We start from the raw sequence: 23,907 nt of genomic DNA on the forward strand, positions 1-23,907 counted from the left end.
GAAACTTCTCTAATTAACCATTGACTTTGAAATATTCTGCAGATTTCTTGTCTTTTCGATTGCTTCTTACGACAAAATCAATTTAAAAAACTTTAGAAAACACAAAGGCATCATTGACCTGGTCTCTTAACCGAGGTTCTTAACTTATGATTTGACATTTTTTTGTTTTTTTTTGTTTTTATTTAAAACATTTTTTGGGTAAGAGACGGTTCTTATATCTCTTATTTAAGAGACGGTTTTTAGCTTTTCTTAGTTAAAATCTAAGAAAAGTTAATAACTTTTTTAGCCGAATTTAAGAACCCCAATTAAGAGACTGGGGTTAATGATGATCTAATAAACTAAACTGAGTAAAACAGAGTAACAGACTAAAAAGAGGACAAGTCAAAATAGTTTTTTTTCTTCATAAACACACACCACTTATATATATATATATACAAAACAGTGGATGCTCTGTTTCATCATTCTGAAAGCCATGACTTCTCTCCCCATCTCCTTCCTTCTAACTCTCTGCCTACTCGTAATCCCATCTCTCTCATCCGACTCTGACCCTTTACAAGACTTCTGCGTCGGCGATCTCAAAGCTCCTCCTTCCCTCAATGGCTTCCCATGCAAGTCATCAGTCTCCGCTTCTGACTTCTTCTTCTCCGGCTTAGGCATTCCTCTAAACACCTCAAACCGGAACGGCGTAGCCGTGGCCCCCGCCAACGTCCTAACCTTTCCTGGCCTAAACACTTTAGGACTCTCTATGAACAACGTTGAGTTCGCACCAGGCGGTGTGAACCCTCCTCACTCGCACCCTCGTGCAACAGAAGCAGGGGTTGTGATCGAAGGCTCTGTTTTCGTCGGGTTCTTGACTACGAACAACACTTTGTTCTCGAAGGTTATACATGCTGGAGAGATGTTTGTTGTCCCTAGAGGGTTGGTTCATTTCCAGTGGAACGTTGGTAAAGGGAAAGCACGTTTGATAACTTCTTTTAACAGCCAGCTTCCAGGATCGGCTGTTCTGCCTAGTACTCTGTTTGGTTCTATGCCTGAGATTCCAAACGCTGTTTTGACCAAAACGTTTAGGACTGATGATGCAACTGTGAACAATCTCAAGTCCAAGTTTGCTGTTTGAGAGTCTTTTGATTTTATGTTTTCTGAATTAAATGATATTTTTCAATTCTATTTTATTGCAATAATGGTGTACATTTATGTGTAATAATAGTTAAGAAAAATATTTCTTGACCAAAAAAATTAAAACAAAAACATTAATAACATTTTTTATTTATGTTTTCTGTAATTATATTTCTCAATTATATTTTATTGAAATAATCGTATACACTTGTGTGTAATAATAATTATTGAAACTAAATATTAATAAGTATATAAGATTTCTTGACCAAAAAAAACATTAATAAGATTATATTTCTCTTTTCTCTATTACTATAATCTTTCTTGTGAACATTTTCATTTGGTTGTGATTTGAGCTGCTACTTCGCCTTTGAAAATGATTCGAAGAACTCATTCTCTAGCAAGTTGTTTAGTTCTTGATTAAAGTATTACTAAAAAGCCTCTCTTAACAATCATAGAGATATTGTCAACATATGGTATTTAACTACTTTCGTAAACCAACTATACAATAAACAATCTTAACAGCTAACTAATTCAATCATCAAACCCTGCTACATTGTCAACGCATGGTATTCAATAATGCATTTAAATTTTCAGTATTGGTTCGAGCAGAGCCGGTCCTAGAGGGGGCCCTATTCAAAATTTCTTTTAATTTAAATTAAAGATATTTTTAGTGATTTTTAATAAAAATTAATGTAAATTTCTTTAAAATATAAAGTTTGAAGTTTACTAACATAAATATATAATTATTTTAATTATATTATTAAAATTTTACATATTATATAACATAAAATACATTAATATTATATAAACTATTTCTTACTTAATATATTTAACACTATTTAATAATATAAATATATCTATATATACAAAAAAAAAATTAAAAGGGGGCCCCACCAAATGGGGGCCCCATTCAAATGTTTCGGATCGGGTATTTCGGATTTTCGGGTATTTCGGTATAGGGATAGAGAACCCGTTCGAGTATTTCTGTACTTCGGGTTCGGTTATTTTGAGCCGGGTTCAGATATGTAGATTTTAAAAGAAAAAAAATTAAAATTTTCAGTTTTTAAGTTTCTTGTATTTAAAATATAGATTTCACTTAACTGATTTTTTTTAATTTTTTATAGACTGAATGATTAATAGGTTTAGAGACAATATTTCAAAAACAAATAGATATTAATTTGGGTATTATTTTTAAACAAAAAGTTTGACATGTATTTTAAATGAATATCAAATCATTTTCTCCATAATTATATATATACTTATGATCTTAAAGTATGTGTAGCATTAATATAAATATTTTTTTAAAAATGAGAGATGTAAACTAGAAATATAAGGGTAAATATATATATGTTTGGTTATCTTCGGATATCCATTCGGGTTCAGATAATATCCGGGTTCGGATATTATCCGTTCGGGTTCGGATATCCAATCTCTTCTAACTTAATACCCGTTCGGATATTTTGCTACTTCGGTTCGGATTTCGGTTCGGGTGCGGCTTCGGGTAAAGTGCCCACCCCTATGTTTCGAAATCATACCCACAAGCCCGGCTCTGGGTTTGAGTCAAGTTGCAACTTCAACGTGAACCATAAGAACAGTGTTTTCATGTTCTGTTTCTTACCCAAATAATATAAAGTTTATTTTGTTCCATATAATAAGCCAGTAAGTTGTTTCCGAAGACCAAAACTAGCCGTTGTTATAAACATATACAGAGAGATCTTCTCTACTCATCATGTTCAATATCCATGGCTAGTCTTCAATGATCTTCATTTCTCCTCCTGACTCTGTCTGTTCCTTATCCTGTCTCTCTCATGATTCTGATCCTTTAAAAGACTTATGTGGCGATCTCAAAGCTTCTCCTTCAACCATTTATAAGTTTTCTGTTTAACGTATGTTTATGAATTCTTTATCAGTTGAATTTGTAGCAATAATCGAAAACCAAAGATTTATAAGAAGCAATTGTTTCACCTTATATATAGTTCCTTTTTATAGTTGTTTGAGGAGGAGAAGAAAGATATACTAATAATGGAAAGGCCGCTCCAAATAGCTGAGAAATCCAAAGAACCAACTCATTTTCTGTAGCTATAAGGATTCCATGGTAACTTCATGGGATTAAGCTCACAAATGTATACATGGGACAACGTTAAAAAGAGATTCACATCTTTTAGAGGATTACTCCATGGACCATAATAACGCCATTCAGAAAAGTCTCAAAGCTGCATCGTTTTACCAAAATCTAAGAGACCCTGAACGTGTTCATATGGTTAAATACAAAAGTTAATTGTACACTAATAATAATTCCATAACCAACAGCTTGTAGGAATCTCTGGTTCACCCTCTTCATTGTTTCCTTTTCAGGGTAAGAACAAAATGACTAAACTAATCTACACAGGAGAGACCTCTCCACTTCACTTATCAGCCGTGTTTGCCTGATAACTTAAAAACTAGAAGGCATATATGCTTGAATGCAGATTACCGTTCAACTGAAGAGGTTTCTGCCAGAAATAACTCGTAAATATCTTGTTTACAGAGGGAGCTTTAAGACGGTCTCTATGTCTTTGATTATAAGTTGTCTGTCTTATCATCATCCTTCAAAACTGTACTTGGACCATCATCAAAACCAGATACAGGAGCAAGCTCGTTTAAATCGAGGTAATGCCTTTTGCCTACTGCACCCTCAACTTCTTGGTCTGTGCAGTTTGACTTGTTCACTTGATTATTATTCTCTGTGCCATTTGTTTTCTCTGCATTGTCATTGACTTCTCTAGTCTCTTCTTCATCAGGAGATTCTGATTCATGGTCATTTGCCTTTTCTTCCGAGTCCTCACTTCCCATTGTGAAGTTCCCATTCCCTGATTCATCGGAATGTTCATCTGGCTCAACCAATCGTTTCCGTTTAGCCGCTCCTGTTGCTTCCTTGTCTGATTCCGAGAACTCATATTGTTGGTAATCGATTCTTGTGGCTCTTTTACTACGTCTCAGACCTGTCCGGTAATCATTTGACCTTGATCTTGATCTTGACTTAGCTTCTCTCCGTGGCATTTTCTTACCTCTTCGGGGTTCATCGCTATCTTCTTCGCTACCACTTAGAGAATCTTCATCTTCTTCTTCTTCTTCTTCCTCTTCCTCGTACTCAGCATTGTCTTCATCCCATTTGTACTCTTCATCTCCGTTCTCTTCCTCTCCCTCAGAACCACTAGATTGCTTCTTCCGTTTACGCTTCCTAAGATACTCTTCATCATAAACTGCTTCCCCAACAATGTCATCATCGCTTTCGAATCCTGCATCATTGTCTGAAACAGTTTCAACAAAGTCCGTCGCTGAATACCGCTGGGGCCGTTGTCTGCGCCTGTTACTGTCAGGACATTAAATTTCGCAAAGATCTAGCGTGAGAAAATTATAAGGGGAAAGAAATAATACACTGTATCTTGCCTTCTGTCCATGGATTCATCTCTCTGCTCATCGAACCCATCAGAATCAGAAGATCCCGCAGATGCTGTATCGTTCACAGGCTCAGCTGGGTGGGTTGAACATGTCGAACTGCCATTCGCAAGAGCGTCCAACCTGGCTGATTCTCTTCTGTGGAGGAAAGGTTCTTCTGGTGATGGATCTTTCTTCCTGAGATAGTGTTTTCAAAACAAGTGGAATGTAAGAGGCAATAGTCACCAAACAACATGTTAAAGGAAAACAATAGCAGAGATGCTTCAATAAAAGCGACACTCAAGACGTACTTTGTTATCTTGATAGCTTCGTTTATCGACCTATCATAATCATCTGCAATAAATATTAAACGATTAGAAAAGCCCTTCAGCCGAGTAGAAATCAAGATGGGATATTCATGAATTCCCAACAAGGTTATAACCTTACCAAAAGTGTATCTAACTGGCTTCCTGTCACGAAGAGAACGGCCAACACCAAGACCGTCGACAACCAAATAGTTATCAAGGAGAAGAGCCTGTCTATGTTGCTTTTTCAACAATTTTTCTTTCCTCTGACACAGAAAAAAATAAATTATAAAAGGATGCAATAAATAAGAATTATTACGCCAAATGTGAGTTCAGTAGCAACGTTACCAAAGTGAAAACAGAAATGAAAAGGAAAAACAGAGAGCAAATTGGAACCTTGTGTTCTTTTTCTATCTCAGGAAGCATATCTCTAGTTAACTTCTTCCCTAGAGAAATCTCAATTCTACTACTACTTGAATTAAGTTTCTCCTGCAAAACAAAGACAGAGAGCATTTTCCAATCAGCAGTGAAAACATAGAAAGTTATTTCATCGAAATTGCTCGTAGTAGAGACTTACAGAAACATCTTGGAATTCATCGAAATTGGTGGCAACAGTTTCCCATTGATATGTTACGTTAGGAAGAATCTTGGAACCCTTCGTTCTGACCTTAACCACCTCTGCTTTCCTTATTTCCCGATATAAACGGTGACCAACAAAGGGATCATCCTCATACCTTAAAAAAAAGAACAAACATATGCTATCAGAAATATGCAAACAGGGGAGTCCTATTCATGTCCTTTTGTATTTGCCACAGACCAAAAATTAACTCCATGTGAATCACCCCCAACGCGATTTTTGCGAAAAGCTGACACATGAACACCAGTTTTAAGGGAATTGTCAATGTAGCTCCTGATATCCTCTTGCTGTGAAAATTCACAAAACCAAATGAAACTGCAAGTGTTATAACGAAAGTTCATTTTCACTGCAAACAGATTGGCATAGAGCAGCAACAATACCTCAACACGAATATCACATAAAGCTTTCAAAATCACCACACGAATGGCTGGATCAAGAGATTTGTACACTTCGGTCTCCCGCCTACAAGATTAATACGAGAAGCTCATACATGCTTCCTAATCAATTCCCATGCGATTAAGAGAATGATAACAACTCACCCTTGCGCGGCAATAATAGGAAGGTCCCCTTCTGCGACCTAAACAAATAGGTGATGGACATGTCAGAACGTGATATAAAAATAATTGAAAAATGTACTTGTAATATCATATCAAAGATGTTTAGCAATCATTAGTTCATTACCCAATGCCAGGAATCTCTAATTTTTCTGCACAAGACAGTGACCCAGGTATCACGTGTGAGGGCCGTTCTAGTTACAGGAGGAATGGCCTGCAAATTAAAAATGAAAGAAAATTGGTAAATTTCTAAGCAATTTGGACATTCATAGTAGTAAAGATTATACCAGATTCCAAATCATCCACATGAACTAAAAATCATGATATCATTCATGACAACGATCAAAGAATACAATCAGGGAACTCTAAAATGACTCAAGAAAGCGTTTCAGAGAAAATTAGTGATACTGAGCTGGGTAGCACAAGCCTATAGGGAAGCTACCCAAAAACATTTAACAACTAAGCCTTTTAACAGAGTACGCTAACAAAAAGGTTCTTAACTTCTTATACTAATAAGAGCTAAGAGCACCCAGAAGCACGGTGGTATGACAAGAAGCTCCGTTCAAGCCCAATAAGGCACACTCTCGGAAGTACATTGACGTTAGTGCAGACTTAAGAAAGCATCAATAGGACACGAGTAGCTTAAAGAAGACAAGAAATGGATAGGCAAAGCACCAACCTTTAGGAGAGGAATATGAATGTCACTTAAAGTATCGTTAGGATTCAGCAAAGCCGTCTCAAACTCCTCAGCTGAAAACTCCGCATTGATCTTCAAAAGCGGTCTAAAAACCTTCAAGGAACAAGAAAAAAAAAGAGGAGCGCTTAGGAGTAAGGGAGTGAGTTAATCATTGGCAGCTAATAAGAGCAAACAATTGAAGAGAAGAGAGAGAGAGAGAGAGCTGACATGCAAGAAGTTGAGTACGGAAGCAAGTTCCCACGTAGACCTAAGATTCCACCGCGGCATCTGCGAAGGCTCCGGTGGCGGGACAAGAAAGGTAACGATTTTGCTTTTGCCTGAACTTCCTCCTCCAACGCATTGCCGCTGATTTTTCTCATCTTCCTCCTCCTCCTCCGCATCATCATCATCAACCTCTTCTTCCCTCCGTTTACACTCCTTCTTCAAAGGCCTGACCTTTCTCTCCGCCGCTTGCTGCTCCTGAAGCCGCTCCTGCGCCCTAACAGTGCAGGCTCGCGAAGGCCTCGTTCTCCTCAGCGTCGTCGGATCCTCCGCCGGAATTTTGGTACCGGCAACCGGAGAAGCGTCGTCGGCGGGGGAGCGGTGGTTCCCGGGGGAAGATCGGTCAGGGACGATATCGGAGGAGGAGCCCATCAGAGATGTAGAGATTGAAATTAGGGTTTTTTTTTTTTTTTTTTTTAGGGAGTTGTGAGGGAAAAATCTAAATCGGTTAAACAGAGGAGGACGAAGAGGAAGGTACGAAAGCGTCTTGCTGGTGTTTGGATGTTAAACGTTGTCGTTTTGGGGTTCTTGTCTGGAGAGAAGAAGAAGGAGAATAAAAAGATGGTAAAAAAAAAAAAAAAGGAGATATTTGTCAAATAAGGTCTCTCTCTCTCTCTCAGTGATCAGAGAAAACGACTCAGCGAGTGAAACACAGAAGAGTAGAGCAGAGGAGAAATAGGGGGTAAACAGATCTAGGGCTCTCTCTCTCTCGATTTTTTTCTTATCTATCGTTTTATATTAAACCAAAAAGTATATGCTATGAACATATCAGAACTTTAAAAATTGTGAATAATAATTATGTATAACATAATTTGAAAAATTTGTAAGTGATATAAAAGTGATGAGAATAGTAGTTTAGTAAAAGAAAACAAATTTATTGAACTCAAGTTTAAAAGTAACTCTTGTTTTAACTAATTTACTTAAATAACTCAAAATTTTGATTTAGAAAATACAACTACAGTATATGTAAATCAGTTGCAAAAAAAAAAAAAAAAAAATACAACTATATGCGGTATGTATGTGATTAACGTGCCAACTGCCAGTCTACATGACTAAACTAAACATGTGAAGCGAAGGATCTCTAAATGTCAAGGATGATCATTAATGATCTTTTTGATTAGGTCCAAGCATATTAACTAATATCCCGAGTCCCGACACTGGTTCTTACATTGATACTTCATTTATGTCACACAACCAGACTCCATATATACACTAAACTAACTTACCAAAAAGAAAGGAAAGAACCGTGATCGCCGTCATAGCCAATCTACATCATTCTCAAATTCTCCTCTTCCATCATCCGCCGTGGTTTAGGCCGGAGAAGATGAAAAAGGGTTTACCTCTTGGGGCAAATGTTTTTTTCTTTCAATTTGAACAAATCTATTCTTTGTTTGCATCCACTATTGGGCTTTGGACCATTTAAATTTAGGGCTGATTTCTCAATTTATAAGCCCAATATGATAAAGGGAATAGAGTAGAGCCACGTGGAGACTCTAGGTTCGCTGTTTTGCACGCTGCTGCCACATGATGGCACGTGCGGAGAGAGCATACGGAACGGGGGAGATTAATTAACGGCTTTTTAACGAACGGAGACAAAAGCATGGGACCAGCTAACGGAGAGGACGCTCTGACTCATACAATCAATGAACGTCAGTTTTGTTTCTGTCGGTAATAATAACTCAACTGTTCATAGTTGTCCACGTCAACATGAAAGATTTTCGTCTTATTATTTAATCATTTTTAGTTCCATGCATCTCCGTTGCTAAAAAAAGGGTTCCATGTCGCTGTGCCTGTGTGTACAATACTGGAACCAATAGACTAATGGTTGGTGGATATATCCTATCGATGTTGGCAAAATGAAATGACTCAAATTTTCAGGATTTATATTTAACATTTAAGATAAAATAATTCTTATCAAGACATAAAATTGGAATTGAGAAAAAAATATAGCAAACGACAATAAGATAATAAGTTGGTCACATGGGGGCAAGTAAATAATCCCGCCATAGTAGTATCATCATGATAAAAGCCTTCTTGGTTGTTCAATTTTTCTAACGTCTCCATCACTTCCATATATAATAAAACACTTAAACCCCTAAATATTAATTAACTAATCCTCAAGCTACATCTGAGAGAAGAGAGAGAGAGAGAGAGCTTGAAGACGACGATGATCGAGCCTTTATATTACCTTCTCTTATCGTCAACGCGCTTCCTTCTTCTTCTGTCTCCTCGCTCCTCTTCTGTTCATGGTGGTGGATGGGAGTCGGAGTTCCACTTCCGCCGGACAAGAACCGACGGGAGAATAAACCGCCGGATATTACGTCCAGTTCTTCGGGGGTTTCCGTCGTCAATGCTCGGTTGTCTGATTCTCCTATTCTCTTGTTCGTTTACTTCCACAAGGCTTTCCGTGCACAGCTGGCAGAGCTCCACCGTCTCGCTGGTGATAGGGTCAAGACCGGTTCCTATCTAGCGGTGGAGCTCCGCCGTAAGTTTGATTACCTGAAGCTTGTTTATAAGTACCATTCTGCAGCTGAAGATGAGGTTAGTACATCTCTCCAGGTTTTTAAAGCTGCTTCAAGAACCTAGCAAAAAAAGCGTTTTGGGTTCTAATGAGTAATGATTCATGTTATCAAAGAGTATAAATAATCATTATCCTCATCATCATCTCATATAATTTTGGCTGGTTATGCATATAATCTCTGCTTTTCTTTGATCAGAATCAGCAAAATGAAAAGTTAAACCATCTCAAAGCTAAAAAGTCAACGAGTAGTACATAGAGTTTTATCACACAACAATCACTTATGTAACGTTTGTTTACTGGCAGGTCATCTTTTCAGCGCTAGACACACGTGTGAAAAACATTGCTTTTAATTACTCGCTTGAACATGATTCCACAGAAGATCTTTTCACTTCAATTTTCCACTGGCTACATGTTCTTGAAGAAGAAAGAGGGGACACTGCAGATGTTCTTCGTGAAGTTATACTATGTATTGGCACCATTCAGTCATCCATATGTCATCATATGCTTAAAGAAGAACGGCAGGTATATAGGTTTTGCTTGTCACACAATTTAATTGTCTTTTGCAATATAATTTTAGAAATCATCTTTCTTCTTATTTTTGCTTATCTTAAAACATGCAGGTGTTTCCTTTGTTAATTGAGAACTTCTCAAGTGAAGAACAAGCATCATTAGTGTGGCAATTCATGTGTAGTGTTCCGGTGATGGTGCTTGAAGAAATTTTCCCATGGATGACATCTTTACTCTCTCCCATGGAGAGATCTGAAGTTGAGAACTGCGTTAAACAAGTTGTCCCAAAGGAACTCTCCTTGCAACTGGTACATTCTCTCTATATGTATGCTGAGATGTGACTCATTTTTTCCTTCATTTTCTTGCAAGTGTAACAAGATTTAAATTATTTTCTGAAGGTCATAAACTCTTGGCTAATTGATGATGATAGTCAATCTTCTTCTTTTGCGGCTCTGACAAAGATCATGAAAGAAGTACATTCTGAAAATATGAATAACTCATCTCATCAGGCAGATTCATCAAATGGGCTGTTTCAACGTTTTTGGCAGTGGAGTAAAACGTCATTCTCTAGTCCAAATGCAGAACACACTCTGCTTCATGGTATTCAACTTCTGCATAATGCAATAAAAAGAGATTTGCTAGACATTCAAAAAGGATTAAGCCAGTTGAAATTTCCGAGCCTTTCATTGGACCTCAATGTGCTCGTGGTTCGGGTAAACTTCCTTGCTGATGTCCTCATCTTTTATGGGTAATAATATTTTGGAGACTTTGATTTTTTATGGTATGTTGTTTCTTGGACATGTCTTGTTTCCTTTTCCTCCTCTTTTTTTTTATGGTATGTAGTTTCTTGGACATGTCTTGTTAAATGCAGCAATGCATTTACGAAGTTCTTTTACCCAGTGTTTGAAGAAATGGTGGGTCAACACTCTTCTGCTTCAAAACAATTCACCATAGATGGCCATGTGGAAAACTTCAAGAGGTGGCTACACCTTGAAACTAGAACAGGGAGTGAAGACTTTGTCATAACTCTTCAGGATAAACTGAAATCCCTTATACTGACAGTATCAAAACAGTTTTCTCTAGAGGAAGCTGAGGTAAACTGTTTACATATATTGAAGAGACTACTGGTCAATTTTGATTTAGTTTCCATTTGACATCCAAAGTATTAAACTCGTTGCTGTCCAGGTATTCTCCATCATCAGCAAGAATTGCAACATTGATATGCAGAGGCAGCTTCTATACATGAGCCTTCATGTCCTGCCTCTTGGATTGCTCAAGTGTGTCATAATGTGGTTTTCTGCTCAGTTGTCAGAAGATGAATCTCAATCAATTATTCACTTCCTAAGCTGGGAAGATTCTTTTCCCAATAAACTTTTTTCACACCTCTTGTTGCAATGGTTTCGTTTTGGTTATTCAGGCAAAACATCAGTTGAAAGTTTCTGGGATGAGCTGTCCTTTATGTTCAAACCGAGATGTCCCTCTGAAGAGGAACACACTGAAGAAGCTTCTGGATCTATATACAATGGATCTGATCCTTCTTTGCTTGGGAACAAACATAAGTCGTCAACATGGTTCCAGCCAATGGATCTACCTCCTGGTTACATGAATGAGACACCTTACTCGAGTGCAATGAACCATCAAATGCTTATCCCAGGAAACCTCAAGCCTCTTCAACAGCTTCCTGGTGACAACATTGGCGATCACTTAACTATGGACTGGAAACCGATTGATCTGCTTTTCTTGTTCCACAAGGCAATGCAGAAGGATATAGACTATCTTGTACGCGGTTCAGCACGACTGGCATCAGACAGTAGCTTCCTTGGAGAGTTTCATCAACGGTTTCATCTCATAAAGTTCTTGTATCAGATACATTCGGATGCAGAGGATGAGATTGCGTTTCCAGCCCTGGAGGCAAAGGGCAAACTACAAAACATTAGTCAGTCATACAGTATTGATCACGAACTTGAACTTGGACGTCTCAATAAAGTATCATTCCTTTTGAATGAGATGGCTGAACTCAACATGTTGTTGTTATCTATCAACTCAAATGCAGTGGAGAAGTATGAGAATTTATGTTTGAGCCTCCAAGATGTATGTAAATCCATTCATAAGCTATTGTCTGAGCATCTCCACCGCGAAGAAACCGAGCTATGGTCTTTGTTTAGAAACTGCTTCACTATTGAAGAACAAGAGAAGATCATAGCATCCATGCTTGGAAGAATGAGTGGAGAAATATTGCAAGATATTATTCCATGGTTAATGGAATCTTTGGTCCCTGAGGAGCAACAGGCTGTGATGTCTTTGTGGCGTCAAGCCACAAGGAAAACAATGTTTGCTGAATGGCTAAAGGAATGGTACAATAGTAATGTTGTTGGAGAAGAAATAGGGGAAACAAAAACAGTTCCATCTGAGGATTCAGATCCACTAGATATTGTCTGGAAATATCTATTTGAGGAAGCTGCTGATGAGGAAAGAGGAAGCACTTGCAGCAAACCTATGGAAGTTTTAGAGACAAGTTTAAAGGATAGCATGAGTAAGCCACTTGTGAAGGTTTCTCCTGATAACAAGGAAGGAGTTGGCAACAAAGAGGAGATTCATAAAGAAAACTCAGAGAGTAAGAAGGTATGTACAAGAGTTGATGAAAAGATGTATAAAGAAGAAACTCAAGCCTACCAAATGCCTAGAACATCAAGCCAATCTGATCAAGCCAATAAATATGAGTGCCTCTTATCAATGAGTCAGGAGGATGTGGAGGCTACAGTTAGAAGAATTTCTCGTGACTCTTCTTTGGATCCTCAGAAGAAATCATATATCATGCAGAACTTCTTGATGAGGTAACCCTACATCCAATTTTTTTTTTGTAAGTCATGTTATAACTGTTCAAAGTAGACGAGGACTTTGTTTAGTCTAATCAATATTTTTCTTTGTTGTGACTTACCCTAGTTCGTATACTTTTTCAGCCGTTGGATTGCCACACAACGGATACATAATCTTGAACCATCCAGTATCTCAAACAATATGGAAGTAGTTCCTGGTCAACATCCATCTTATAGAGATCCTCAAAAGGGGATCTTTGGTTGCAAACACTACAAGAGGAATTGCAAGCTTCTTGCTCCTTGTTGCAACAAGCTTTTCACATGTATACGGTGCCATGATGAAGAGGTTGATCACTCAGTGGATAGGTAGTCACATGTTTATTGCTTCCATTTTCATGTACAAAATATCAGTCTCATCCATATTTTAATTTTTATAATTTTTGTGTAGGAAACAAATCACAACAATGATGTGTGTGAAGTGCATGATTATTCAGCCAATAGGCGCGAGGTGCTCAAATATTTCATGCAATTCTTCAATGGGAAAATATTACTGCAAAATCTGCAAACTATTTGACGATGAAAGGTAACATTTATCCTACTTGAGCATCTCTATTTGGATGCTTAACGTATCCTATTTTCAAAATATTAGTTAAACCAAATAAAAGTTTCATTGGAAAATATCTGAAACTGGATAGCTTTCTCTCTCACTCACTGCTCATCTTTTTAGTTAATTTTTCTTGTTGTTTTGGACTAAAATGTATGATGTAAAGTAAGGTTAAGGCTAGTGATTTTTCATGTTGAAAAAGTTGTCCATCTTAAAGCATTTATTCTTTGTAGAGAATTATATTATTGTCCCTATTGTATGTTAAAGTTTGAACTAACGTTGTGGCATATCGTACATACTTGCAGATTCAGAACCTCTACATTAAAAAAAAATGTTGTTACACGCAGTTTATTTATGTTCTTTGGTCGAAACTAGACATGATATTGATAGTTTTTGACGATTGAAGGTTTTTCTTGCAGAGAAATCTATCATTGTCCATATTGCAATCTCTGCCGGTTAGGAAAAGGATTGGGCATTGAATATTTCCATTGCATGAAATGCAATGCTTGTATGTCACGGACCTTAGTAGAACATGTATGCAGAGAAAAGTGCTTAGAAGATAATTGTCCGATTTGTCATGAGTATATTTTTACCTCGAATTCTCCGGCAAAGGCTCTTCCATGTGGTCATGTGATGCACTCAGCATGCTTTCAGGTGCTTAAATTCTTATGTTTTATGACAATTTATGAAACTATGCTAAGAATATTTATTTGTGTGTGCTCTGTCTATGGTTGTAGGAGTACACATGTTCACATTACACATGCCCTATTTGCAGCAAGTCACTAGGGGATATGAAGGTTAGTTCATAATGTTCTTTTTAATTCCTCTGACCCTTTATTGAGACAAATTCTCAAACAGTGAGGTGATTCATTAATGAAAGAATTGTCTCACGCAGGTATACTTTAGAATGTTAGATGCACTGCTTGCAGAACAAAAAATGCCGGATGAATACTTAAACCAAACTCAGGTTCCTCTATGTCTTCTCTCTCGATATTTTATGTACATACAAAGTATCATTAATTCATTTTCTAGGTTTAAACATAAGGATGGTTGGTTGCAGGTAATACTATGTAATGACTGTGGGAGAAAGGGAAATGCTCCTTACCATTGGCTCTATCACAAGTGCTCTTGTTGTGCCTCATACAACACCAGACTTCTCTAACTCGTCCAATATCCTTTGTTTTTCCGTTGTAAATGAGCAAGTCTAAACATTTTTCTTTCGTTTTGAAAGCATTTGATTTTGTATGAAAAATAATATTCGACATACGGTTAATAAATTTAGAGGGGTTGTAGTTCTCACTTAATATCATATATATTATTGCAAGAATCGATAATATGAATTATAGTATAAGGATTATTTATTGCAAGAATCGATAATTTAGGGGGTTGTACAATAGATATTTTTATGTTAAGAATTATAGTATAAGGATTGTAAATTTCAAAGTAGAATATAATTGAATTTTCCATATAGTGTTTAGTATACAACTAAACTAAGTATGGCCTATAGAAACATGCTTTTGGGACTGTTAATAAGTTGCATGCAAAAAGATGGGGTAACAAACATTTTTTTTGACAAGTAAGATGGGGTAACAAACATGCAGCAAAAGCATTTGAATTGAAGCCATCACCCCAATTCCCGAACATAATCATTTTCTTCAACAAAGAAAGATTTTTTTTCCCTTTAATTCTGTTTGTAATCTATGCCATCTTTAAAGTTGACGATGATATGCAAGTCCATCATATTCCTTAGAAATCAAGATTTGAGGCTATCATATATATACTGGGTTTACTTTCAAGTATATGTTGTACAAATACTAACAAGTTGTTAGAGACGATAACATTTTGAGAGAACTGAATGAATAATAGTCTCAGTGAATTTTTCAGTAGGTTCATAGATAGGGTGGTGAAAGGTCTGGTTGCGCAATAAATTGAAACCGCTTCTTTCTGACCTACCACATTAATATGTCAGAAAATCATATAAAAATCCTATCTCTGAAACCATATAGCTTAATTTAAAACATCTCAACGTCTACATACTTAATCCACCCACATGCTGCCCATTTAAACAAAAGCACTTAAATTATAGTTGACATGAAATCAAGTTTTCACTTCCCTTATAAAATATAAACCTTTAATCAAGTTATCAAAGAACATCATCAACAAGGTGCAAACAAATTCTTAAAATATAAGTACGGATTAGAAATGGTGCAGGAGGAGCAATTCTTCAAAAATTTCTGATCAAAAATGGTATATGGGAGGAGCAAAATGTAAATGTTTTGTACTGTTTCTATTTTTAATAGAAAATATATACTGTGTGTAGTCTTCTATAAGAATATGTAAATATATTAATACTCTCTCAGTTTCATATTATTTTAAGTAGCTTTAGAAAAAAAACTTTGTTTCAAAATGTAGATAATTTTCACATATTTTGGTAAGTTTTACATTTATTAAATATAGTATATCCAATCAAATAATATTATTTTTTATAATTGATTGAATTTATTAATTAAATGTTATTTTAAAAAAGTAACAATTTTTTTAATATTATTGCTTTTACCCTGACCACTTTCATTGTTAGGGAGTGTATTGTATGGCATCACATGGTAGTGTAGATCAAGGTAATGTAAACCCAACAAAAAGAAAACGAGTTTGAAATTGACAACTGAACTCATAAAGAAGACTCGTAAAGAAAACGAGTTTTATTGTTTTTTTATGTTGACTTCCATCAAAGGAATCTTCGATCGATTTTTTCTGTTTAAAATTTTCTTCTATTTTTATACAACGTAATAAATATTCCTCATAATTGACAAAATCTATTCACCTAATTTTTTCTATCTTTTTTTCTTGTCGGCAATTTCATCTTGTCTAGAATATAGGTTATAATTATGAGGGGATATATAGGTCTAGTTTATGCACACGAAAGTTTATGTACTGCCAAAATAATCAAATACAAATTAATACTACTAACTTCGAAATAATACAAAATGATTTTTCAATTTATATTTGACTAGTTAGTTGAAATATTTAAATCATAATGGTTTAATAAAAGTATTTAAAATACAATGACTGTGTCTTTTATTTTCACTTTATGTAACTACTAAAAAAATAAAAAAGAGTTTCTTAATTATATGAGTCACAAACCTGGACTAAAATCCCATCTAGAAGAAATAATTAAGAAGATGGTGAAATGGTAGAAAAAGAAACAAAAAATCACAGGTTACACGTCTATATATTAAATGCATTTTCTATATTTTATAAAAGCAAATCAAAGTTTGCTTATTTTATTCCCTTTCCCCATTCATCAAAACTCGAAAATTTCGAAAGACCCGACTTTTCTCAACCTGAACCCGCGTTTTCTCTCTCGCCGGAAAACACCACCACCGTCATCTCCGCCGTCGATTATAATCAAAGAAATAACTTTTTTTTTTCAATTAGCTTCTCCTTCCGCTGAGTTGTTCACTCAGCCATGGGTAACTGTAACGTCTGTGTGAGACCTCCTAACCCCGAAGAATCGAAACCGAAGAAAACCAACCAAAACCGGAAATTAAACCCATTCACCTCCGATTTCATCAGATCCCCCGCTCGAACCCGCGCCCCCAAGGACGCGGTAATCCCCACGAGCCACCAGACCAAGATCACCGACAAGTACATCCTCGGCCGAGAGCTAGGCCGCGGCGAGTTCGGGATCACCTACCTCTGCACCGACCGCGAGTCCCGCGAAGCCCTGGCCTGCAAATCGATCTCCAAGCGGAAGCTCCGCACCGCCGTCGACGTCGAGGACGTCCGCCGCGAGGTCTCGATCATGTCCACACTCCCCGACCACCCCAACGTCGTGAAGCTCAGGGCGACTTACGAGGACGGCGAGAGCGTGCATCTGGTCATGGAGCTCTGCGAAGGCGGCGAGCTTTTCGACAGGATCGTCGCGAGGGGGCATTACACGGAGCGTGCGGCTGCGGGAGTTGCGAGGACGATCGCTGAGGTTGTGATGATGTGTCATGTGAATGGAGTTGTGCATCGTGATTTGAAGCCTGAGAACTTTTTGTTTGCTAACAAGAAGGAGAACTCTGCGTTGAAGGCTATTGATTTTGGGTTGTCTGTGTTCTTCAAACCTGGTAAAGTTTCCATCTTTGGTAACTCTTTGCGTATGATTAAGTGTCAATGTTCGAGAAATTAGCCATCGGCTTAAGCCTGATTGTTGATTGTTTACATTTATATAAGATACTTTAGTTTTTGGATTTAATTTTAAAATCATTTTGATGAATTATCGAAATAAAATACTGATCAGAAGACAAATTTATGGATTTGTATTAATATTATTATTTAATTTAATAGATTTAGACTATTTTAGATCGATTTAAACTGATTTAGAATGGGTTTAAACGATTTAATTATAAATTCGAATCTAAGAAATATAGTACTGCTTTGCGCCTAAGCGGATTTTTAGTGGTGTAAAGTTTATTTCTTTATTGCAGGAGAAAAGTTTAAGGAGATTGTAGGAAGTCCATATTACATGGCTCCTGAGGTGTTGAAGAGAGATTATGGACCAGAGGTTGATGTTTGGAGTGCTGGAGTTATCATCTACATCTTGCTCTGTGGTGTTCCTCCCTTTTGGGCTGGTTAGCTTTTCTGGTTTTCTCTTTTTTGATATACAAAAGTTTGTGTGATTTGTCAGAGGCTGAGTTTGTGGTTTCTGTTGACAGAGACGGAACAAGGTGTTGCTCTTGCGATCTTGCGGGGAGTTATTGACTTTAAGAGAGACCCTTGGCCTCAGATATCAGAGAGCGCCAAGAGCCTTGTCAGGCAGATGTTGAATCCTGATCCCACTAAGCGTTTAACTGCTCAGCAAGTGTTAGGTGAAGTGCTTTTTTATGCTCTTTGGTGCCTTGATTTGGTCGAAGTGATTCTAATACCTTTTCACCTCTCAGCTCACCCTTGGGTACAGAATGCGAAGAAAGCTCCAAATGTTCCATTGGGGGATATAGTCAGATCAAGATTGAAGCAGTTCTCTATGATGAATAGATTCAAAAAGAAAGTTCTTCGTGTATGTGTTTTTTGCCTTTTAGACACTATCAATTGTCTGGTCTCTTTAATTGGTTTTGATCATTATCATCTCTATATGATGCTTCCAGGTAATAGCTGAGCACTTGTCTATTCAAGAGGTTGAAGTGATCAAGGACATGTTCTCACTGATGGATGAAGACAACGATGGTAGAATAACTTACCTGGAGCTCAAAGCTGGACTTCAGAAGGTTGGCTCACAGCTTGGTGAACCAGAGATCAAAATGTTGATGGAAGTGGTAACTTTCCTCATTACTACCCCTTCTCTTATAAAAGACCAAAACCGCGTTCTTCGCTTAAATCCGTATGGCTTTGAACGCGCAGGCTGATGTTGATGGGAATGGGTTTCTGGACTACGGAGAGTTTGTAGCTGTGATCATTCACTTGCAGAAGATAGAGAACGACGAGCTTTTCAAACTAGCTTTCATGTTCTTTGACAAAGATGGAAGTACATACATCGAACTTGATGAGCTACGGGAAGCTTTAACTGACGAGTTGGGCGAACCTGATGTCAGTGTTCTAAACGACATCATGCGTGAAGTTGATTCTGACAAGGTTCTGTCTAAAACAATCTTCCATAAGGCCTAATAGTTAAGCTTATATCGCTCTGTTTCTGAGTGGGGATGTTTGTTTTTGGCAGGATGGGCGTATAAACTATGATGAGTTTGTGACGATGATGAAAGCAGGAACCGATTGGAGAAAGGCGTCGAGACAATACTCAAGAGAGAGGTTCAAAAGCTTAAGCATTAACTTGATGAAAGATGGTTCATTGCATCTCCATGATGCTCTCACTGGACAATCTGTCCCTGTTTGATTTAATTTGTTTTTTTTTCCCTGCTTGTTCTTTGAGAGATGAGGACTTTACAGAAGCTATGGTCCTTATATATAATCATTTTGGGTTGTATTTGTATGTAATGTTTTGTTTTAATGTTGCATCTTTATTAAATCCTAAACCCAAAGAGGCGTAAGTACAAGATCTTTCTTACACTGAAACCTTATCAACCTCATTAGATGACTTGTCCATGTCATTCTCCTTGGCCACAACATCTTTGTAACGGTACCAATGTGAGACTAACAAGAAATAGGCGAAGTTTAGAGTCATCATACCAGCTACAAAGTAGTAGAAATACTCCAGCCTCCCCTTGTTTAGATCCTCCGGGAGCCAGTTCCCGGCCGATGATCCCTCCGTGATGTTGTGCACTGCGGATAACAGGAAGCTGCTGAGGTAACTCGCCAGTCCAATTCCGCAGTAGTACAAAGAGCCAGCAAAACTTCTCATGTTCTCTGGAAACTGTTTGTAGTAAAACTCCATTTGGCCAACTCCAGCTAAGGCGTCTCCTATACCCATTAGCACTAGCTGAGGTATCAGCCACATACCGGACATCGAAGAGATTGCGCCTTTTCTCGGTGCAACGCCTAGCGTCGGTCTTGTGAGAGCTACCGTTCTTCTGTGTTGCTCTACAGCTGCGGAGACCAACATACTTGTGATGCATAGAGACAATCCTGCTCCAACTCTCTGGAGCTGTGTGATACCGCCGTCCCTGCCTGTATACTTCCTAAGGAAAGGTACAAGGACGCGGTCGTAGATAGGTATGAATATCGTCATTCCAAGCATCAAGAAGACCATGTAAGACCCGGCTGGTATCTGGAAGCTTCCTGAACCGAGGCGTCTATCGGATTGAAGAGACTGAAAGATTGTGTAGGTTGTTTGTTGAATGTAAGCTAGGTAGAATAAGGCGGCGGAGAGCCAAACTGGTAGCACCCGGATCACGCATTTCACTTCCTCCACTTGCTGCACACTACATAGCTTCCATATATCTGCCGGAGATCCATCTATGTTCAGTTTATCGTCTGGTGTTTGGATTGCCGCTTTGTCAAGAAACCTGCAAATAAAAGAAAACCCTAAAATGTTTATTACTTGCTACACAAGAGAGAAGACATGATTGGTTACCAGTACCTAAACTGATTTGTATGGCTCAACTTTGAGTTCTTGAAGTCTTTCGCTATGTAGTTGTAAAGCCCCTCAGAAGACGAACCAATGAGCTTTAGTCTTCTTTTCTTGACCGCGACAACGATGACTCGTGTGATGCTATGAATGGGACTGCCACTGGCTTTAACCTTGACATAGAGCTTAGAGCCAGCAAAGAAGATGATACAACCAAGTAGCATTAGAATAGCTGGGATGGCTAAACCAATGCTCCAACTCACGTTTGACTGAACATAGACGATGAGCGTTAACGACACCATCTGAGCAAACGTGAAGGTGAAGAAATACCAATTAAAGAAACTATCAACCCCTCGTTTGCCTTCTTTCGTCTTAGGGTTGAACTGATCAGCACCAAAAGGAAGATTACAAGGCCTGATCCCACCGGCTCCGATCACCAGCAAAACCATTGCTCCGGCGAGAAACATAATCTGTCCGATAGATGGCCCCTTGCACACGCTTCCTATCTCCTTACCGCATTTAGCTGGATGCAGCTGGTTAATCACAGCCGTTAGATCCATCGCCACCGAACCCTTTGGATCAAACAAAACAAGAGATACATACTTTCGGTTTTTGACACAAACAGTAAGATCAGTGAGTTTTTAAAAAGCTTGTGTGATGAATCATACGAGGAAGCAAGCGATCATGGCGAAGGATAGGGTTTTGTAACGGCCAAAGTAAGAGTCACAGAGGAAAGCGGCGACTATGGTGCCGAAGTTGCTTGTACCACCGTAGATATTGACGACGGTCGCCGCTGTGATGCTCTTCATGTTGAAAACTGTTGTCAAGTAGATGACGAGATTCGATGAGCTCCCAACTATTCCAAGTTTCTCAAATGTCTCATTTCCTGACAAGTTAAGAAACAGAACATTAAGCTACTCTGCTTATCAGGAACGAATCTAGATGAAACTTTTTATGGGTATAAGTAAAAATAGCTTTTTTAATAATTTTATTTTATTTTAACTAACAAAATAACAAAAATTGAAAAAAGAATAGTGGGTGCACATGCAACCCTTTGTTTACACTGGTTTCGCCACTGGTTCTTGTTCGTTTCAAGATCAAAACGTTACACTTAAGAAACAGATTCATTAGAGGAGCTGAACCTTTTTTAATAAGATAAAAACCAACTCCTGAATTTATTGGTTCTTAAGTTCGTAGAGATAACAGTGGACTTTGTTAGGTGTCTTGTTTGTTTCAGGATCAGAATTTTTATATTAGAAAAAAAAATAATGTTGATCACTTCGTACCAATGATGAAGGGCATGACTTTCCATCCTCTGTAGATGAGCTTAGAGTCATCATCATCATCTTCCCCTGTAATGTTCTTCTCTGCCTTCTCAACCTCCATGGCTCTCAGTTTCTCTCTCTCTCTCTCTCCTCTGCTCTTACTCTCAGCAAATACGTGTAATGTGTTTGTGTGTGTGCGCGTATGTATATATTAGTGAGAAGTGTGAAGCACTTCACTATTAAGAACCGAACATTTAATGGGATATTAAAGCAATTCTATAGTATCTAAATAATAAAAGAAAAAAGAGAGATTAAGAAAATATCTCATTTTAAATATTATGAGATACTCTTTAAAACATATGACGGCACTTGGCAATTTGTAAATAACTTAATTTCTTTTTAAGAAATAAAGTTCAGTCAACTAATTAAAATTTTATTAAAATAATAGTTTTATTAAATTTATAAATCCATTTACTCTTATATTAATCAAAGTTTGATTAGATATTAATTGGACTGGAAAAGACCCAACTTTATCAAAAGCAGGCCCGGAGTTGGTTCAACAAACGCACATTTCATTTTTATCAAAAGGAAAACGATTACAGTTTGGATATCTTATTAATTTATTTGTTATGGTGTTCAATCCGGATATCGGTTCGGTTTCGGTTAGGTTTTTTTGGTTTTTCGGTGTTTCGGTTAGTAAAATATAACTACCATTCTAAATCCATATTTACTTCGGTTCGGTTCGGTTGATATACCGTCGGTTTTCGGTTTATTCGGTTTTATACCAAAACATAATTATTTAGTTTGGGATCATATTATATAAATTTCAGAGTCATATTGTCATCACAGTCATTTATTAAAAAAATATTATATTTTCAAATAAAAGAACAAAAAAAAATAAAAACGCTTATACCTTCAGATGAAATAATCAAATCTATAATTAAAATCAAAGCTCAAAATTTTGAAAATAAAAATAAAAAACAAAAGAAAAGTATGAAATAAAAGTTTTTCCACTCTTCCATATTTAGTGTTCATCAAAGTCATGCTTCTTCGAGTGAAACTCTGTTCGTTTATAAATAAGAAAAAAATTGTGAAGAATTGTGTTCTAGTTATTATCCATCAAATTTATAAACTTCACTTCAATTTAATCAATGCTAAAAGAAAGCAAAATGATTAAAAGAAGAAAACTAAGAAAATAAGAAGCCTCAGGTGCGATGAATTGTTATTTAATTATATTTTAAGTGTTTTTCAAATTAAGATTCTTTATTACTATAAAAAAATATGGTAATAATTATTAACGAAAGAATAACTTATATAACAAATAGATTTTCATGTGACGTTATAAAATATGTACATATTTACATGTTTCTACTTTTGTTCGGTTTTGTTCGGTTTATTCGGTTTAATCGGTTATAAACCAAACCATATCCAAATCCTACGGTTTTTATAAAATCATATCCATTCGGTTTATATGGTATATACCAAAACCACACCATATTGTCTATTTCGGTTCGGTTCGGTTTTACCATATTGGGCAGACCTAGTTATCATGGCTAATATTTGTTTTGCTTGTGTTATATTCTCAACTCATTTTTTAAAACATTAAGTAGCAATCAATTCATTCTTTTTATCTGTAACATGGATAACGAAATTATCAATAACTTTTCATAACATGTATTACTAAAAAAAGTTAAATGAGAAACCTACAGGCTACAGGTGACAATGAATTGAGAGGCTTGTTATATATGTAAGTAGGAGTAACACTAAAGAAATATTTGTTGTCGTTTGGTTTTTACTTGAATTCAATAAAGCTGACAACATTTATTTTCTACTTTGAAATTTGTCAAATTATGAAAAGGGAATCTCCTAGTTAACGTTACTTTTTCTTTTCAGCTTTATTTTTTTTCTCAGATAATTCTATCTTTTCAACTTTAATCATGCATGCATTTTTATAGAAAAATCATTTTTGATCGCAATGATCGTCTCTTTACTTCTCATTTGCACGCTTAAATGTTATTGTTCCTTACCTCAACACTCAATAGGTAAGTTGTATATTTGTGTGTGGTAAACTAATTTGCGTATTCTTATGAACATGTATTACCGAAAATGGTGGAATTAGAGTTGTATCTTAACATTTTGGGGCTTTGTCTCCATGCTTTGGATTCTACAAATGTATCTCATTCATGTATCTCTCTTTGTATGCT

The 23,907-nt window shown here is 36.9% G+C and overlaps 5 protein-coding genes across 9 annotated transcripts; 3 read left to right on the forward strand and 2 right to left on the reverse strand.

The window, feature by feature from the left end:
- The first annotated feature begins 415 nt into the window (after positions 1-415).
- On the forward strand, positions 416-1,282 carry LOC106365285 (germin-like protein subfamily T member 2). The gene has a single exon (XM_013804735.3). The coding sequence runs from the start codon at positions 446-448 to the stop codon at positions 1,115-1,117; it is 672 nt and encodes a 223-aa protein (XP_013660189.2). The 5' UTR covers positions 416-445; the 3' UTR covers positions 1,118-1,282.
- Positions 1,283-3,318: 2,036 nt separating this feature from the next.
- On the reverse strand, positions 3,319-7,731 carry LOC106363761 (DDT domain-containing protein DDR4). Of its 5 annotated transcripts, none has more exons than XM_048765134.1 (12): positions 6,934-7,726; positions 6,709-6,819; positions 6,157-6,243; positions 6,015-6,052; positions 5,856-5,937; positions 5,656-5,762; positions 5,416-5,572; positions 5,235-5,327; positions 4,981-5,104; positions 4,845-4,887; positions 4,534-4,731; positions 3,319-4,462 (listed from the first exon to the last, which is right to left on the reverse strand). In XM_048765134.1, the coding sequence occupies exons 1-12, from the start codon at positions 7,357-7,359 to the stop codon at positions 3,676-3,678; spliced, it is 2,253 nt and encodes a 750-aa protein (XP_048621091.1). In that variant the 5' UTR covers positions 7,360-7,726; the 3' UTR covers positions 3,319-3,675. The 5 variants fall into 5 exon arrangements, with proteins under 5 accessions (XP_048621091.1, XP_048621092.1, XP_022564546.2 ...); XM_048765135.1 differs by having other exon boundaries at positions 4,546-4,731; positions 6,934-7,725; XM_022708825.2 differs by having other exon boundaries at positions 3,319-4,468; positions 4,546-4,731; positions 6,934-7,725.
- A 1,311-nt stretch (positions 7,732-9,042) lies between these two features.
- On the forward strand, positions 9,043-14,739 carry LOC106368893 (zinc finger protein BRUTUS-like At1g18910). Its single transcript, XM_013808962.3, has 12 exons — positions 9,043-9,528; positions 9,812-10,030; positions 10,129-10,323; positions 10,414-10,763; positions 10,887-11,109; positions 11,201-12,849; positions 12,976-13,197; positions 13,280-13,414; positions 13,855-14,089; positions 14,173-14,232; positions 14,331-14,402; positions 14,496-14,739. The coding sequence occupies exons 1-12, from the start codon at positions 9,244-9,246 to the stop codon at positions 14,595-14,597; spliced, it is 3,747 nt and encodes a 1,248-aa protein (XP_013664416.1). The 5' UTR covers positions 9,043-9,243; the 3' UTR covers positions 14,598-14,739.
- Positions 14,740-16,901: 2,162 nt separating this feature from the next.
- On the forward strand, positions 16,902-19,307 carry LOC106368892 (calcium-dependent protein kinase 10-like). Its single transcript, NM_001315976.1, is given in 7 exon segments — positions 16,902-17,547; positions 17,908-18,051; positions 18,136-18,288; positions 18,361-18,476; positions 18,565-18,732; positions 18,818-19,048; positions 19,134-19,307. Coding segments are annotated over 7 exon segments (1,632 nt in total).
- A 19-nt stretch (positions 19,308-19,326) lies between these two features.
- On the reverse strand, positions 19,327-21,966 carry LOC106368891 (protein NRT1/ PTR FAMILY 2.9-like). Its single transcript, XM_013808960.3, has 4 exons — positions 21,725-21,966; positions 21,107-21,324; positions 20,451-21,010; positions 19,327-20,376 (listed from the first exon to the last, which is right to left on the reverse strand). Exons 1-4 carry the CDS (start codon positions 21,822-21,824, stop codon positions 19,476-19,478), a joined length of 1,779 nt encoding a protein of 592 aa, XP_013664414.1. The 5' UTR covers positions 21,825-21,966; the 3' UTR covers positions 19,327-19,475.
- Positions 21,967-23,907: the final 1,941 nt, after the last annotated feature.

This window comes from Brassica napus, chromosome C8 (genome assembly GCF_020379485.1).
Source record: "Brassica napus cultivar Da-Ae chromosome C8, Da-Ae, whole genome shotgun sequence".
In the NCBI taxonomy this organism is placed as follows: domain Eukaryota; kingdom Viridiplantae; phylum Streptophyta; class Magnoliopsida; order Brassicales; family Brassicaceae; genus Brassica; species Brassica napus.

Coding starts and splice junctions, on each gene's coding strand:
- LOC106365285 (XM_013804735.3), top strand. CDS start 446: ATGCTCTGTTTCATCATTCTGAAAGCCATGACTTCTCTCCCCATCTCC.
- LOC106363761 (XM_048765132.1), bottom strand. CDS start 7,359: ATGGGCTCCTCCTCCGATATCGTCCCTGACCGATCTTCCCCCGGGAAC. Junction 5,573..5,655: donor TCACATGGAGTTAATTTTTG/GTCTGTGGCAAA, acceptor CTTTTTTTTAAG/GTATGAGGATGATCCCTTTG. Junction 4,732..4,844: donor GAAGCTATCAAGATAACAAA/GTACGTCTTGAG, acceptor ACACTATCTCAG/GAAGAAAGATCCATCACCAG.
- LOC106368893 (XM_013808962.3), top strand. CDS start 9,244: ATGGGAGTCGGAGTTCCACTTCCGCCGGACAAGAACCGACGGGAGAAT. Junction 10,764..10,886: donor GATGTCCTCATCTTTTATGG/GTAATAATATTT, acceptor TGTTAAATGCAG/CAATGCATTTACGAAGTTCT. Junction 14,403..14,495: donor AATACTTAAACCAAACTCAG/GTTCCTCTATGT, acceptor GGTTGGTTGCAG/GTAATACTATGTAATGACTG.
- LOC106368891 (XM_013808960.3), bottom strand. CDS start 21,824: ATGGAGGTTGAGAAGGCAGAGAAGAACATTACAGGGGAAGATGATGAT. Junction 21,325..21,724: donor AGTCATGCCCTTCATCATTG/GTACGAAGTGAT, acceptor TTAACTTGTCAG/GAAATGAGACATTTGAGAAA. Junction 21,011..21,106: donor CCATGATCGCTTGCTTCCTC/GTATGATTCATC, acceptor TTTGATCCAAAG/GGTTCGGTGGCGATGGATCT.